Source organism: Boleophthalmus pectinirostris, unplaced genomic scaffold (genome assembly GCF_026225935.1).
Source record: "Boleophthalmus pectinirostris isolate CB_2022bp ecotype Guang Dong unplaced genomic scaffold, ASM2622593v1 HiC_scaffold_3, whole genome shotgun sequence".
Taxonomy (NCBI): domain Eukaryota; kingdom Metazoa; phylum Chordata; class Actinopteri; order Gobiiformes; family Gobiidae; genus Boleophthalmus; species Boleophthalmus pectinirostris.
Window position 1 is genome coordinate 31,185,495 of NW_026571299.1, and position 13,352 is coordinate 31,198,846.

General features: G+C 37.5%; 1 protein-coding gene across 2 annotated transcripts in view; it reads left to right on the forward strand.

Moving 5' to 3' along the window:
* The first annotated feature begins 634 nt into the window (after positions 1–634).
* The window catches only part of pparg (peroxisome proliferator-activated receptor gamma), a 50,581-nt gene continuing 37,863 nt past the window's right edge, over positions 635–13,352 (forward strand). Inside the window, exons 1-2 of one of the 2 annotated variants that reach the window (XM_055160089.1) lie at positions 635–978; positions 1,508–1,651. In XM_055160089.1, the coding sequence (XP_055016064.1) occupies positions 1,603–1,651 (49 nt within the window). In that variant the 5' untranslated portion in view covers positions 635–978; positions 1,508–1,602. The remainder of the gene's footprint in view (positions 979–1,507; positions 1,652–13,352) is intronic. The other variant, XM_020933906.2, reaches the window with a different exon arrangement.

The window sequence follows — 13,352 nt, forward strand, 5'->3', positions numbered from 1 at the left end:
GCCCAGGCTATTTGAGGTCATTTAATGTTGATTTATGGCTGATGCTGAATAGTGTGTAAATGTTTAAATAAGGTTCCACTTGAGAATGATACACTGCAGAGATTTGCTATAGGTTTGGTCCCAGCCTGCAGTTATTACACAATACACGAGCAGCAAAGATATCCACTGATGAGCAAACAACCAATCCCTATCAATAATCTAACACATGTTCATATGTCAATCATCTATAACCACATCATCATATTATAATAATGAAGTCACAATATATTTTATTTGAAAGAAATAGTAGTAGTAGTAATAGATAGTTTAAAAGTGAAATTATGTACAGCGTACCCCACCAGCTTGTCTCCATGGAGATTTGTCTGGATTGTTCCACAGTATGGCATTAACCAAATGATAGTTGTAAGATTTGTTGTAAAAGGTGACCAAAAAATAAGTTTACTGTTGTATCAAAGCAATCCCATCGATCAGGTGACAGACCCTGCACTGAAAAAGTTCCACAGAGCAGCTTTATATGTAAGCCTATCCATTACACACAAGTTGATTTCGCCTGTTTTCTCGTGACAAACTTGTGTTGCTCGTCATATTACATAATCTTTAGCAAAACCCAGATTTCGATATAATGGGTGTATAAGTCAAACTTCATAGGCTTATTTTTGAACAGGCCACCTCGCACCATGCAACAAGGGAGATTGAAGCCTATGTTTACCGGGGAAACCTGACGCCTCTGGTGCGTGTCCTCAGGATCCCGCGGCTCTGTGGAGGGAGGAGAGGTTGAGCTGAGCGGGGAAGCTTCACATAAACAGAGCCCCGGCAGCGAGGTAAAAAACGCTCCATACAAGACAGGCAAAGCGCACGTGGACATCGAAACACACCAAAATAACAGATTCATTTCCATACGGACCTGATAAATTAGCTTCAGGAGGAGGGGGACCCAAATCCGAGACGCACCGTTGAGTTTTGGTGCCGCGCGCTCAGGTAAGAATAACCTTAAATGACCTGAACAATGTGCGGGACAGGTTTGAACACTGGAAAACATTTGAATTTGTAGTAGAGATTTGCATCTTTGTTGAAGTTTACTGTGGTAGCAGTAAGTAGGTTAATTGCAGTCACTTGAGTTGTGATGGGCATATGAAAGTGATAAACCCGTGCGTAAAGGTGATCATTCGGAATAATAGTAATTCGTCGACTTTTAAAATAATTGTATTTTTATAATTGTTAACTGGACTATACAGACAGATGACAAATACCTTTTATAACAAACACATCTTAAACATTCTCTATTTAGAAGCCTACCACCATATTTCGAAATTTATTTTGTTAAAAAGCAGTGTATTTAAAAATAATCTAGAAATAGTGGCCTAGATATGGTTTGACTATTAAAATAACAATAATAATAATAATAATAATAATAATAATAATAATTGTTAGTTGCTGCCCTTGTTCTTTATTCTTTAAATTGTCTTTAAGAAGTTGTACTGAAAAAAGTTTTGCTCTTTTGTATGAGGAGTGGTGATGTGATGTTATCGAAGGGGGCGTGCGTCAACTCAGACAACTGGCACGCAGTCAGGTGCAGTCCACAGTGCGACTGTTGTGTCTGACATGCAAACACCCGGCGTGGATTCAAGCCATCAGCAGAGCAGCTTATCAGGTAGGTGGGACAAAGTAGCGTCTATAGCCTATTGAAGTTATTTAATGAAGGATTTGTAACATTATTATACGTATGCATGTATGAGGGGATGAAATGATTTCGTTTCGTGAGAGACAGGGACACTCTTGGATGTTGCACAACAGAAGTTGGCTGCAGTTGGAGCGAGTGGACGTTTAAGCCGTGACTCAGCAGATCCGAGGGACACGCGCTGATTGCACCCACATATCCGCATTTACATCACGCATCACCAGCACTATAGATAGGCCTTTATTTACATGTGTTACTATATGAATCATGATACTATAACTACGAGCCTATTCAAGATCAGGCTACTCTACAAGAGGTCCCCGGCTGTGCGGCTGCAGACTATCTGTACAACTTTAGCCATGTTTAAAAGTCAGGTCTAGATGTGGGAAAGATAAGCAGTAAGCATTTTTATGAAGCTGTATTTGCTCATTTGTTAATTAGGCCTACTAGGTGGATAAAGTTTAGCCACTGCCATTAACTAGGTTTTAGCAGAGTTGGATGGCAATTAGGTACATCATTTTGAAAAGGAACAAAAGCTTTTATGATTGTTTGTGTATTGTATTTGTCCAATTATATTAACTCTAAAATATAAATCTGATATTACATCACAACCATTTACTCCCTGTTTTTATTAATTATGTCATCAAGTAATTCTTTAGGGTACTGCTTTTTACATATATCATATTATATTATATATATTTAAGTTAGTAACTATAGTCTTACTCCTACTAATATACCATGAGAAATGAGTCTTCACAGTAGCTTACATTTTGGACATTATATTAATTATGCACTTTAAACATAAAAAAAAATCATTACAGTTTCAAAGCATTTTATTGGTATAATATGGAAATGTGCCATAAAAAAATCTAGCATGTGACAAACAAAGGACTTCAAAGTCATGTTGGCACTGGAAATTTTGTCATTTCTTCTTGGTAAATAGTATTTTTTATTTATTATTACACATTTAGTCAGCAATATTATACTTGCACATTATTGTCTTTCTGGTTTCAAAACTGAGCTCAAGTTAGGGCCTGTCCCACAGTCGTCGATATTTGTCATTGCGTTGTATGACATGGCTAATCTGCTGTGTGTGTGTGTGTGTGTGTGTGTGTGTGTGTGTGTGTGTGTGTGTGTGTGTGTGTGTGTGTGGTCCCCTGTATATGACGATGTGTATGGTGTTTGGTGTATGGTGCAGTGGACTCTGGTCATAGTCACATACCACGCTGAGTGTTTATGTTACGTGTCCTCACAGTCACGTTTGACTCAGGCTCCAGGTGACAGACCATCTAACGCCATAAATTACTTTTATCTTAAGTAATAAATGCATAAAAAAAGCATAAAAACAATGTCATCAAAAACTCCAAAAAAGGCCAAACTGCTTGACTTGTGGCTTTGATTATTGAAACTAAAGCTGCAAGATGAATCCTAATTGAATCAAAATCACATTTTGAATGGACGTAATTAGCAAATCTGAAAGGCTGCAAGTATCAGAACAACAAAATTTCCAGTAAAAATGACTAACTCTGTAGTTTAGATCTGTACAAACATGTTTTGAAATGTAATTCTTGTATTAAATCATATTTCATAGTCTTTTTGTCAAATTACAATGCAGATGATATATTAGAGATTATAAATATACATATATAGAGAATGATATGTACTCATTGAGCACTGTTTGAAACTATTCAGAAATGCTTTTTTTTCCCAGTTTGATTGACCTTAAACTTTAATATATGAGCTATTTGAATATTTATTCGATAAACATGTAATGATGATTATAGACTTAAAGAATTTTATTGGTAGCACAGCATTAATTGAATTCATTTGTAAATAGATAATGTTTTGAGTTTGGAATGATACAGGTGGTGTATCAAACCGTGTTTTGTGTAATCCGGTAATCGTGGGCGGCCAATGATCTTCAGGTGGCGGTGGTAACTTTCTGAAACTCTTTTCCATCCTCTTTGATCAAACAATATGCACAGATAGACAACAAAGTAAACGGGGCATAGAGAAAATAGCAGTATTTTTGACTTGATCCCTGTTTTTGATTGACTTGTATTATAGGTTGGGTTTGTAAGGCGAGTTGGATTGACTTTTTATTGTTGTGTCCAGGAGATAGATGCATTTCTTGACAGTGTTGACAGAGTGCAACAAAAGTAGTTTCTATTTAAAATAAAGAGTAAGGAGAGGGACTGTAAATGTGAATGGGTTGTCAGTAATAAACAAGTAAATCCAGGTGTGTGATGTATGAGAGACGGAGGTACAAGACCACAATGAACTGAACTTAGACATATGGTTCAGGCCTGAATGCATTGTCCACTTGTACACGTTTGTGTTGATTTTAGATTGGATTAGGTTATCTGTTTCCAAAAAAAATATTTGTTTTCGTATTCATCACATTATGAGCAAATCCCACTGCTCAGCCTCATATAATGCACTTTACATATGCAAATGTTTATTACCATTTCATAGGTGAAGTGTATCACTTGTGTGAGTTATTGGCATTTTCACTTGCACCACTGACTTTAATTTATATTTAGAATACATGTTTATTTTTGTCACTCACAAAATAGAAATAGAAAAACTTTCCTCCACTGGCCTTTGACCCATATTAAAGACGGCAATATTTCGCTTTTCAACTAATTTCTCTTTTGGCAAAATGTGGAAGCTCCCCATGTCCATTAAACAGGACGTCACTTTGACTCACCACTTACAGTGTGTGGTGACACAAGCAAAACCCCGCCATCACAACACAGCATTAATTATGCTATTTCAGCAATGGCAATAAGAGCTAACCAATAAAATATAATGCAATAGGTGAGTGACAGTGGTGCGATCAGTAAACGCCTTCAAAGCTTCCGTATACTGTCACTCTCTTCCTCCAGTCACAGTAATGTTGCTGCTTATGATTGGTAGCGCATCTTGTGTACAACCTGCCAAATAGCTGGTTTGCCCTAAAAAAAGTTTTAGATGATTTCACATAGCCAATAGCTTCCATTATATTTAAACTGTGAAAAATAGTTTGTATGTATTAAGTTGTCAGAAGGCAGTTCTTAGTTGTATTGTTAGAGTATGTCAGATGATTAAAAGTTAACTTATGTTGAGATTTTAACCATTAAATTGACAGCATTGAAATATTTCACCACTTCATAAGTACACAAAAGCCACAAACCAAAGTTGCTGAGCAGTGCTTCGTCAAGTGTTTGTAAGAAACCATTTCTTGCTGATCTTTCAGCCACAGGAATTTTTATCTCTTAACATTTCATTTCAAACGTACATCTCCCTTTTTTAGTTTAGTTATTTATACAATATCATATAATTTTCTATTTTTATTTCTCAAAAATACTTGGAAACAACTTGGTTTGAAGGTGCAAACCACTTTTCTATATCAGGTAGGTGAGTTTAATGCCATACTATGGAACATTGGTTCATGGAAAGAGGCAGATTGAGGACCTTCCACCAGCAAATTACGTAGTCAAATCAGCTGTAATACCAAAACATATTAAGATACCACAATTTTGGATTGCTATCCAACATGCTGCTGTATTGTTCATTCTTCAAAGCATCACAAGTGTCTGTCAAACTTATTTTAAGCTGTGATTGACAGTAAACGTAGAGTTGAGTTGGGGGTTAAAAGCTTACGAACAATCATATCATTGAGCTCATTGTTGGCTCGCTCCTGTGTGAACTCCTGTACAAATGGCTGTGTCTTGCGTGTCCTCTTCCCGTTGGAGAGGCGCTCATTTCCAGTATGTTCTGTCAATGGGAGTCACATGATTGTTTTGTTGTTATTGTTCGACAGCTCAATACTCCTGCATTTTCCTCTGCTCTTTGAGGAAACTCAGCCCACCTCTCCCTTTTCCTTCTGCTGCCCCTTGTCAATCCAGAAAGTCCTCAGAACATAACTCAAAATATTGTAATAGTGTAGTGTTACTTAGCCATGTCAGAAGAGAGGGTTTGGGTTGGCAGTGGCTCATTAGTGAGAGCAAGGGTTCCCAAACTTTTCAGACTGGGACCCTCAAAATAACTCCAACCGTCCTGGGACCACTATTGTAAATTACGTCAGTTTGTCATGATTTTTCTATAAAAAGAAATATCTGAGTATGTACCAATTACTCAAGATGATTTAACTTGATTTTAGTAGATTTCACCAGACAAGTAAAATGATCTACCGGTAGAATAAGGCTTTTTTTCTTAATGTAAACAACATACAATTTAGTTTCTTATTTAAAGTGCAAAGGTGTTGTGTTCCTTATCTTCAGTGTAACTAGGTGTACTTTCCCATTTCAAGTAGAAAAATACTTGTTCCATTGGTAGATCATTTTGCTTGTAATGTGAAATTTACTCAAATCAGTATAAAATGTTCTTAATTCAAGTCATTTTCACTTGGCAAGATTTTAGTGTTTTGTTTTTTTTGTTTGTTTTTTTTGAGTAGTTTATTATGCAATTCAACCAAATTTCACTAAAATGTACAGTTTTCAATTGCATGCAGTGCGTCATACAGTGTCAACATTTTAAAATTACATCTTCCAAGTCATCTCACGATCCCCCAGCTCATGCCAACCCCCCTTTGGGAACCACTGGGTTAGAACACTTAGGATTCTCATTCAAACTGACTCACTATTGTTGTTGTAGGTAAGACACTTCACCACCTTGCCTCCTATGAATGTGGTGTGTGTACGTGTGTGTGCGCATGCAGGTGTGTGTGCGCGTGTGTGATGTTACAGATTGGCGGCCTCACTTCTACCTCAGAGCAGATGTGGCTACAGATACAGGTTATCATCGCCGGATAGTGAATGAATGAATAATGCAATGTATGGCATCTGATGATAAAGTTAGATAGACTTGTTTTGAAACATACCATGAAATGAAGATTGAGAGGCTGAGGTGGCTGATGGCTCTGCTGCTGTTGAAATGGGATAGAGTAGAGACCAACATAGGACATTTGATGTATTAAACGATCAAGGTGCAGTATTCTGTTCTTCTAATATTATTGCAAGAATCTTTTATACAGCTACTACAGTTAATATACTACTATATAACTATGGTCTTTTGTCCTACTATTAATTGTACAGTTCAATTATCTCATTTTCCTATAGTTAATATAAAAATTATCAATGCTACATTTACATTTCGTGCACTGCTCTTACTATATCTCTTACTATTAAACTATTACTTCAACTATGACCGTTTCCCAAACTGTGTATGTTTGACCCTGACATGAACATCGTGTCTTCCTCTGGTCCAGGAGGAAGCTCAGAGACTAGAGAGACTCATCAACCATTAACTCATAAGAACTATTTAAAGGATCTGGGCCAAAGTTCATGTCCTCGAGTTATTGTGAAGATGGCCCGTTCCCAAAGAGACACTTTAGGTTTTTTACCATAATTTTCAGCTTATTTTCTTATATCTTTATTTAATTCACATGTGCAATTGGCAAAGGGCTGCAAGATTAAACATGATCAAAATCACAATTTGAATGAAATTAGCAAATCGCAAAAGCTGTATTTTTGAAGTACAATAATTTCCACCTCAAACAACAAATTATCCTGTCATATTCTGCATAAAAACCTGATCTCTTCTGAATGCTCTGAAATATGATTTTTGTACTTACTAGTTCTGTTCTCTTTTCATTCACCTTAGACTTTGTCAAAGATGAATGAATAGAATCCTGTTATTGAAACATGTTGCGAATGTTCTCACAATGCTTTTCAGAACTATCTCAGTTAGACACGTTTCCATGGTTTCTCAGCCCTGTATTGGCAATTATGATATTTTGTATTGTAATAACTTGCCTAGTACAGCGTATCAATAAAGGCTATATACTTTCACCACTAGCCATGATTCAAATGAGCCAAATGATGCCCAGATGATCAACCAAATCCATCACAGTGTGTTTGATTCGGAAATGCAGATAAGATAAGAAAAAAAGAATAAGTATAAATTAGAGCCCGACCGATATGGATTTTGTTGTGGCCGATATGAAACCGATATAATGGGAGTTGGAGCTGCCGATATAATCACCAATATATTTAGTGATGTAAAAATTCACTGTAAATGTTGAATTGTTTAAAAAACTTAGGTTTGGCTCTAGTGGATTCTAAATTGGGTTTATTTAGGCAACATTTATTGTTATTCTGACTCTTTACATCATATTTACATACAGTAGATTGACCTAATGGCATTTTTGCGTCACATTCTAGCTGCTAGTGATGGGTATTCCAGTTTTTTGGGGGGAGAACCGGCTCTTTTGGCTCGGCTCACTAAAGCAGCTGGCTCTTTCGGCTCCCAAGCAACTCTTGAGATTGATTTGTTGCAAGCAGGACTAAACCAAAACTGAACCAGGACTGCAAAAGGACTAAACCAGGACTAAAACAGATTTAAACCATGTGTAAAACAGGACTAAACCAGAACTGAACCAGGACTGAGTGTCGGGACTCGGTCTCTCCCTCACTCGAGCCCAAGATTAGTCCTGGTTTATTCATTTTATGCTGAACTGCCGCCAAATATGCACTTTTTTTTTTTTATCCTATGCACACGCAGATTTCTGAAAGTTTCGTTTTCAGCCTCTGCCGCTGTGAAACTACGGGTCTACAAGCGGCTTGAAGAGAAAAAGTGAGAAAAAGAGAAAACACGGCTCCCAATAAGAAGCAGGCTCCCGTTGTTCGCTTCAAAGAGCCGGCTCCAAGAGCCGCTTCGATTGCGACTAACCCATAACTCCTAAATAATAAAGAAACTACCGCTATTATCCTTTAGCTGTAAAAACATGTGCACCGCGGTAATTAATTATATGCATAAATGTGGCTCATTCACACGTCTATTCACAGCTCATTTACATATCAATGCAGGTTCAGTAGCAGATATACGGCCAATACAGTCAATTTACAATAGGTCAATAGAAAACAGCCTGTTTATGTGCGGGAGCTACAGTAGCTAATCGCTAATAACAAATAGCCATAACTAGCTTCAAAGTCGATGTATTTCCAACACTCACCGCTTACACAGGCTCCTCTCACATCACAAGTCTGCACCAATAAATGTCCTTTTAATCCAGACTCAAACCGATTGTCCGTAAAAAGAATATAATCTCAGTGTTGCTCACCGCTGCGGGTGTAAACAAACACACGTGAGTGAAGTGACGTAACTCTGTGGTGTGTTCAGGGACAGTACGGACACAGACACAGACAAATTACACCGCAGATAAATACTGATGCGGAGCCACATATAAGGACATTTATCTGTCTGTAAATTGGATTAAATGAACATAATGTAGAGAGTCTAAGCTTTATAACGAGGTATAACATGCCCACGTGAAATATCGGCCCATATCAGCAAGCATATCGGCCGATAGCCGATATGTCTCCAGGTGCCCATATCGGCCAATAATATCGGCCAGCTGATATATCGGTCGGGCTCTAGTATAAATATTCCCTTTCTGATACCATAAACTATACATTCCATCTTCACGTTGAGGAACCCTGAGGCACAAGTGTCCATCAGTAACTCTTATGAATGTTACTGGCTGCTAATGCGTAATGCTGTTCTAAATAAATGTTTGCACTACACGTATCTGCACTTCTTGATTTGTGCATTTGTGAGAGTTTAATTTTGAGATATGACGCACAAATTCCCCTTTTCCAGATTGTGGCTCTCAGGCCTAATCTGTAATCAAGTTTTATTTTAAACCAGCGTTGGGAACAAGGGTCCAGTTGCAGTTGTCTTGTCCAAGAAGTCACTTATTTTGGGCTACAAAAACTACAGAAAAGGTAGGTTCTTAAATAAATAAATATTACGAATAATACTAATATAAAGGGCGTTCACTTGAGGCACTGAATGCTCTGTTCCAGTCAGTCTGGACACACAAACACAAAAAGCACTTAAAAAACCAGAATGAGCTCCAGCGACCTCATTACCAAAGCACAAGTTTAGCTTATCAGCCTCTGTTCTTTCTACAAAGGACTTTAAAAACCCGTGCATGTATAAGACTCTCATGATGCGTACTGACCACATTCTTCACAAGAGGGACTAACATCTTCTCTTCATTTACTCTAAATAGTGTTAGGGCCTTTATTTATGGCGGTTTCACAGCTTTGCAGCCGCTTGTTGGAAACTTGTGTAGTGACGACCACAGCATGTGAGGTGTGATCTCTGGGTAAGATAACACATCATGCAACAACTCACTACTCCACGCTCAGAAAACTTTGACAGGTCACGTTTTACTTTTGTGATGGTCAGCTTTGCTTTGTGGTACCACTGCATCCTTGGTTTATAGCTGTAAATATGTGCCTTAAATACTTGAGTGAAAGAGAAAGGTTGTGGTGGCTGTTATCTTGTTTTTTTTTCACTTGTGTACTTGTGTTATTGATAGCTAATACTGGGTCACGTGCCAGGTGTGAGACTGCTTATTTTATTTTTGACAACTGCTGCTGGCATGTTTTCATAAAATAAAAAGGGGCAGTGTGAAACTTTTCTAGTTCTAGAGGGTTTTGCGTAAGATTTCACACAGTACAACATGGACCTGCACATAGGCTAAGGGAATGTGCAATCAAAACTGCACATAGGCTTAGGGAATGTGCAATAATTAATAGAATACAAGAATGCAAGGGCTTGCCTGTTAAGAATAGTTTAAAGGTCCTGTTGGTGCATCACTCGTGGTCACACTTGGTCTCATATTTACTTTGTTCTATGGTGTTTGTTTATGTGCTGCTTTGTGTTGTGTTGTCCTGTTTTTTTGATAAAGCATGTTACCCCCTGTCCCAAGACAAATTTCTCCCATGGGAGACAAGAAAGGATTATCTTATCTTATCTGACCTATAATGTTACATAGTATGGTATTAAACTTGGCCTGTTGGCACTACCAGGCCAAGTTACAAGTCTCTGTGGAGAGGTGAAATCGCAACGTTTAAAAGGGAAATAACCAATCAATAATCAAAATGGCGCTTGAAACCCTCTGAGTGTATTTAAGTATTAGGTTTAATACTTGTCATGTAGGCTGCTTTACTTTAGTTTTGACAGTAGGGGAGGCTTACGCCCCCTGCTGTCTGACACTTTTTCCAGACTGCATCCCATGTGTCTGATAAAGGCTTAATTCTTAATAAACAAATAGTTTAGCTGAGTACCTACCCGAACCTGAAATCCTAACCCTTTCAGAAGTGACTGAGCCTGAATCATTCTTAATAACAACTTTATTCATTATAAATTAAGTCTTTGTTCATGCTTTATTAAGGCTAATTGAGGTGTTATTAAGGGTTACTATATTACAGGAGTTTCAAAGTGAATCATTGTGGCCTACTGCCTCTGACTCTGGGCTGAACTGAGCAGGAGAAGTGCAACTAGAGGCACCATGATGACTCTGTGAAGAAACAGGAAGTCATCCGCTCCGAAAGTCTGCCACCTCACACGCACACAAAATGCACAAAACACACACACACACACACACAATAACACAAAGACCACATAGACAAGCCAAAAGAAGAGAGGGGAGCAGGATATGTTCAAACACAGAATATAAGAACGAAATTAGTAATCCCCCCCTCCTACACATGATTGTAACCTGTGCTTTTGAAGTTTACTGTAAAACATTTTTTTTAAAGAACTGAAGACCTATATATTATATTATATCATCTTTTTATTATTATTTGTGTATACATTTTTAGTATAATTTTATGAATGATATATAAAGGTAGATATAAACATAGATGGATTTAAGATGATCCATATATACATACATATATTAAAGATAACATATTTAAATAGGGTCAGCAGTTCATTTTGCTTGACTTGAGTGAGTTCGAATGCTGAATGTAAGAAAGATATTTTCAATCTCTCTCCTCCCACACATGATAGTAACCTCAGTGTTCTTTTGATGCCTGGAGTACACAGGGTGCGGGCCAGAGCTGAAAGTCATGTGCACTGTAAATGAAATCTACATTATTAAAAAGCAAATATTGACTTTAAAAAATTATATTGTGTATATGTTTAAACGTGAATAATACTAATACTAAGAAATGAGCTGTCTCTCCCTCCCACACGTGATACTTTTGATGACTGATGTAAACTGTGACTAAACCAGGTGTGAAAAGACTGGAAACTATCAAAGAAATTTAAATGAATTCTTCTCTCCAAAAATGTTAACTGTAAATATTAACATGTTAGAATGTTGTTATGGCCTCAAAAACATTCCCAGTGTTGTATTTTCTTTCATTCACACATGTTTAAGTCAAGCTTAATGCTCAAAGTAAAGCTCAAAATGTTCCGTTACACCTTGTGATGTCATGTAGTGGTAGTTTTCAAGTGAATATGTGCCTTTTACCTAAGATCGGCAATCCCAGGTCTGAAATCATACAAATGTTTCTAGTGAAGGTGTATGGAGTTTAAAAACACAGTGGAGCACTTCCTGTATTACCACATGACATCACAAGGTGGAACAGTGTTTCAAGTCTGACAGAAGAACAGCCTAAATATCTATGTTAAACATGTGTGAATGCAACAAAACACAACTCCAGGTATGTTTGTGATGAGGAAATAATATTCTAACATAGATCAGAAAATAGCATAATATGGGAAAATATGGAAGATCACATGATGCATTTATTTAAAGTCAACATTTTTTTCAGTGTTTTCCACACCATGTGTTCTTAACTTTCTGTGGAAAACGCATTAGACAATACTCTGCTTTGTTCACTGTGCAACATTTTATATTTCTGGTGAGGATTTTAAACAGATATTAGATTGAGTAGAGGCCCACCCACACTTGGTCCTATGAGCGCTCAAGGTTTTTCTTAGAGGATATTATGGCTACTTTGTGCTGTTATTGTAGCATGTCTTATTGAGTAGTTTGGACAATTTTTCAAGTTTGTATACTGAGATTTCTATTAAACTTCTATTGCACTAAATACCTCAGAAACATACCTGGAGTTATGTTTGGTTTATTCACACTAGGGATGGGCATTTGATGAAATTTTCTTAATCGATCGTCGGAAGAATTAACGATCAATTATCGATTAATCATTAACGTTTTTATATTAAAATGATCATCATTATTATTACTATCTGCACTACTAATGTGCATAAATAAATTCAACTTTACGACATATAAACCGTAATGACTCTAGAGCCACATCAATCCGTTTGACATTATAATGTGTTTAATTCAGTTTTGCTCAACTCTCACAGAAACGAAACTTAAAACCACATCGCTAATTTGCATAAACTCAGCGAAGATAAAACTACAGCTCTTGTGCGTTGATGCGGTCAATTTCTGTCAGATTAAAAGACATGATTCAGTGGAATACAGGTTAGTGTGACCAGATTTGCGTTTGTCAAAACCAGGACACCGTACGGGAGGAGGGAGGTGGACATTGCGCGACTCTCACCTGGCAATGCTTTTTCCCACTGGACACCGAAACATATGTTCCTGCTTTGTACACTGTCCACATGGACTCACACTTGTCCCGAACGCAACGGAAAGCGTGGAATTTCTTGTACAACTCATCGTTAAATACGCATTTGTGCTTCGGTACGCTGCAGACTGACCGAATGTTCGTGTCTCGCTCCTTCTGAGTGCAGAGAGACACATGTACGGACCCCTCTTTGGTCACGCTACGCACAGCAACCTACATTCGGTTTGTCGATTAAAATTAACGTAATCGATGAAATTCTTAATGATCAA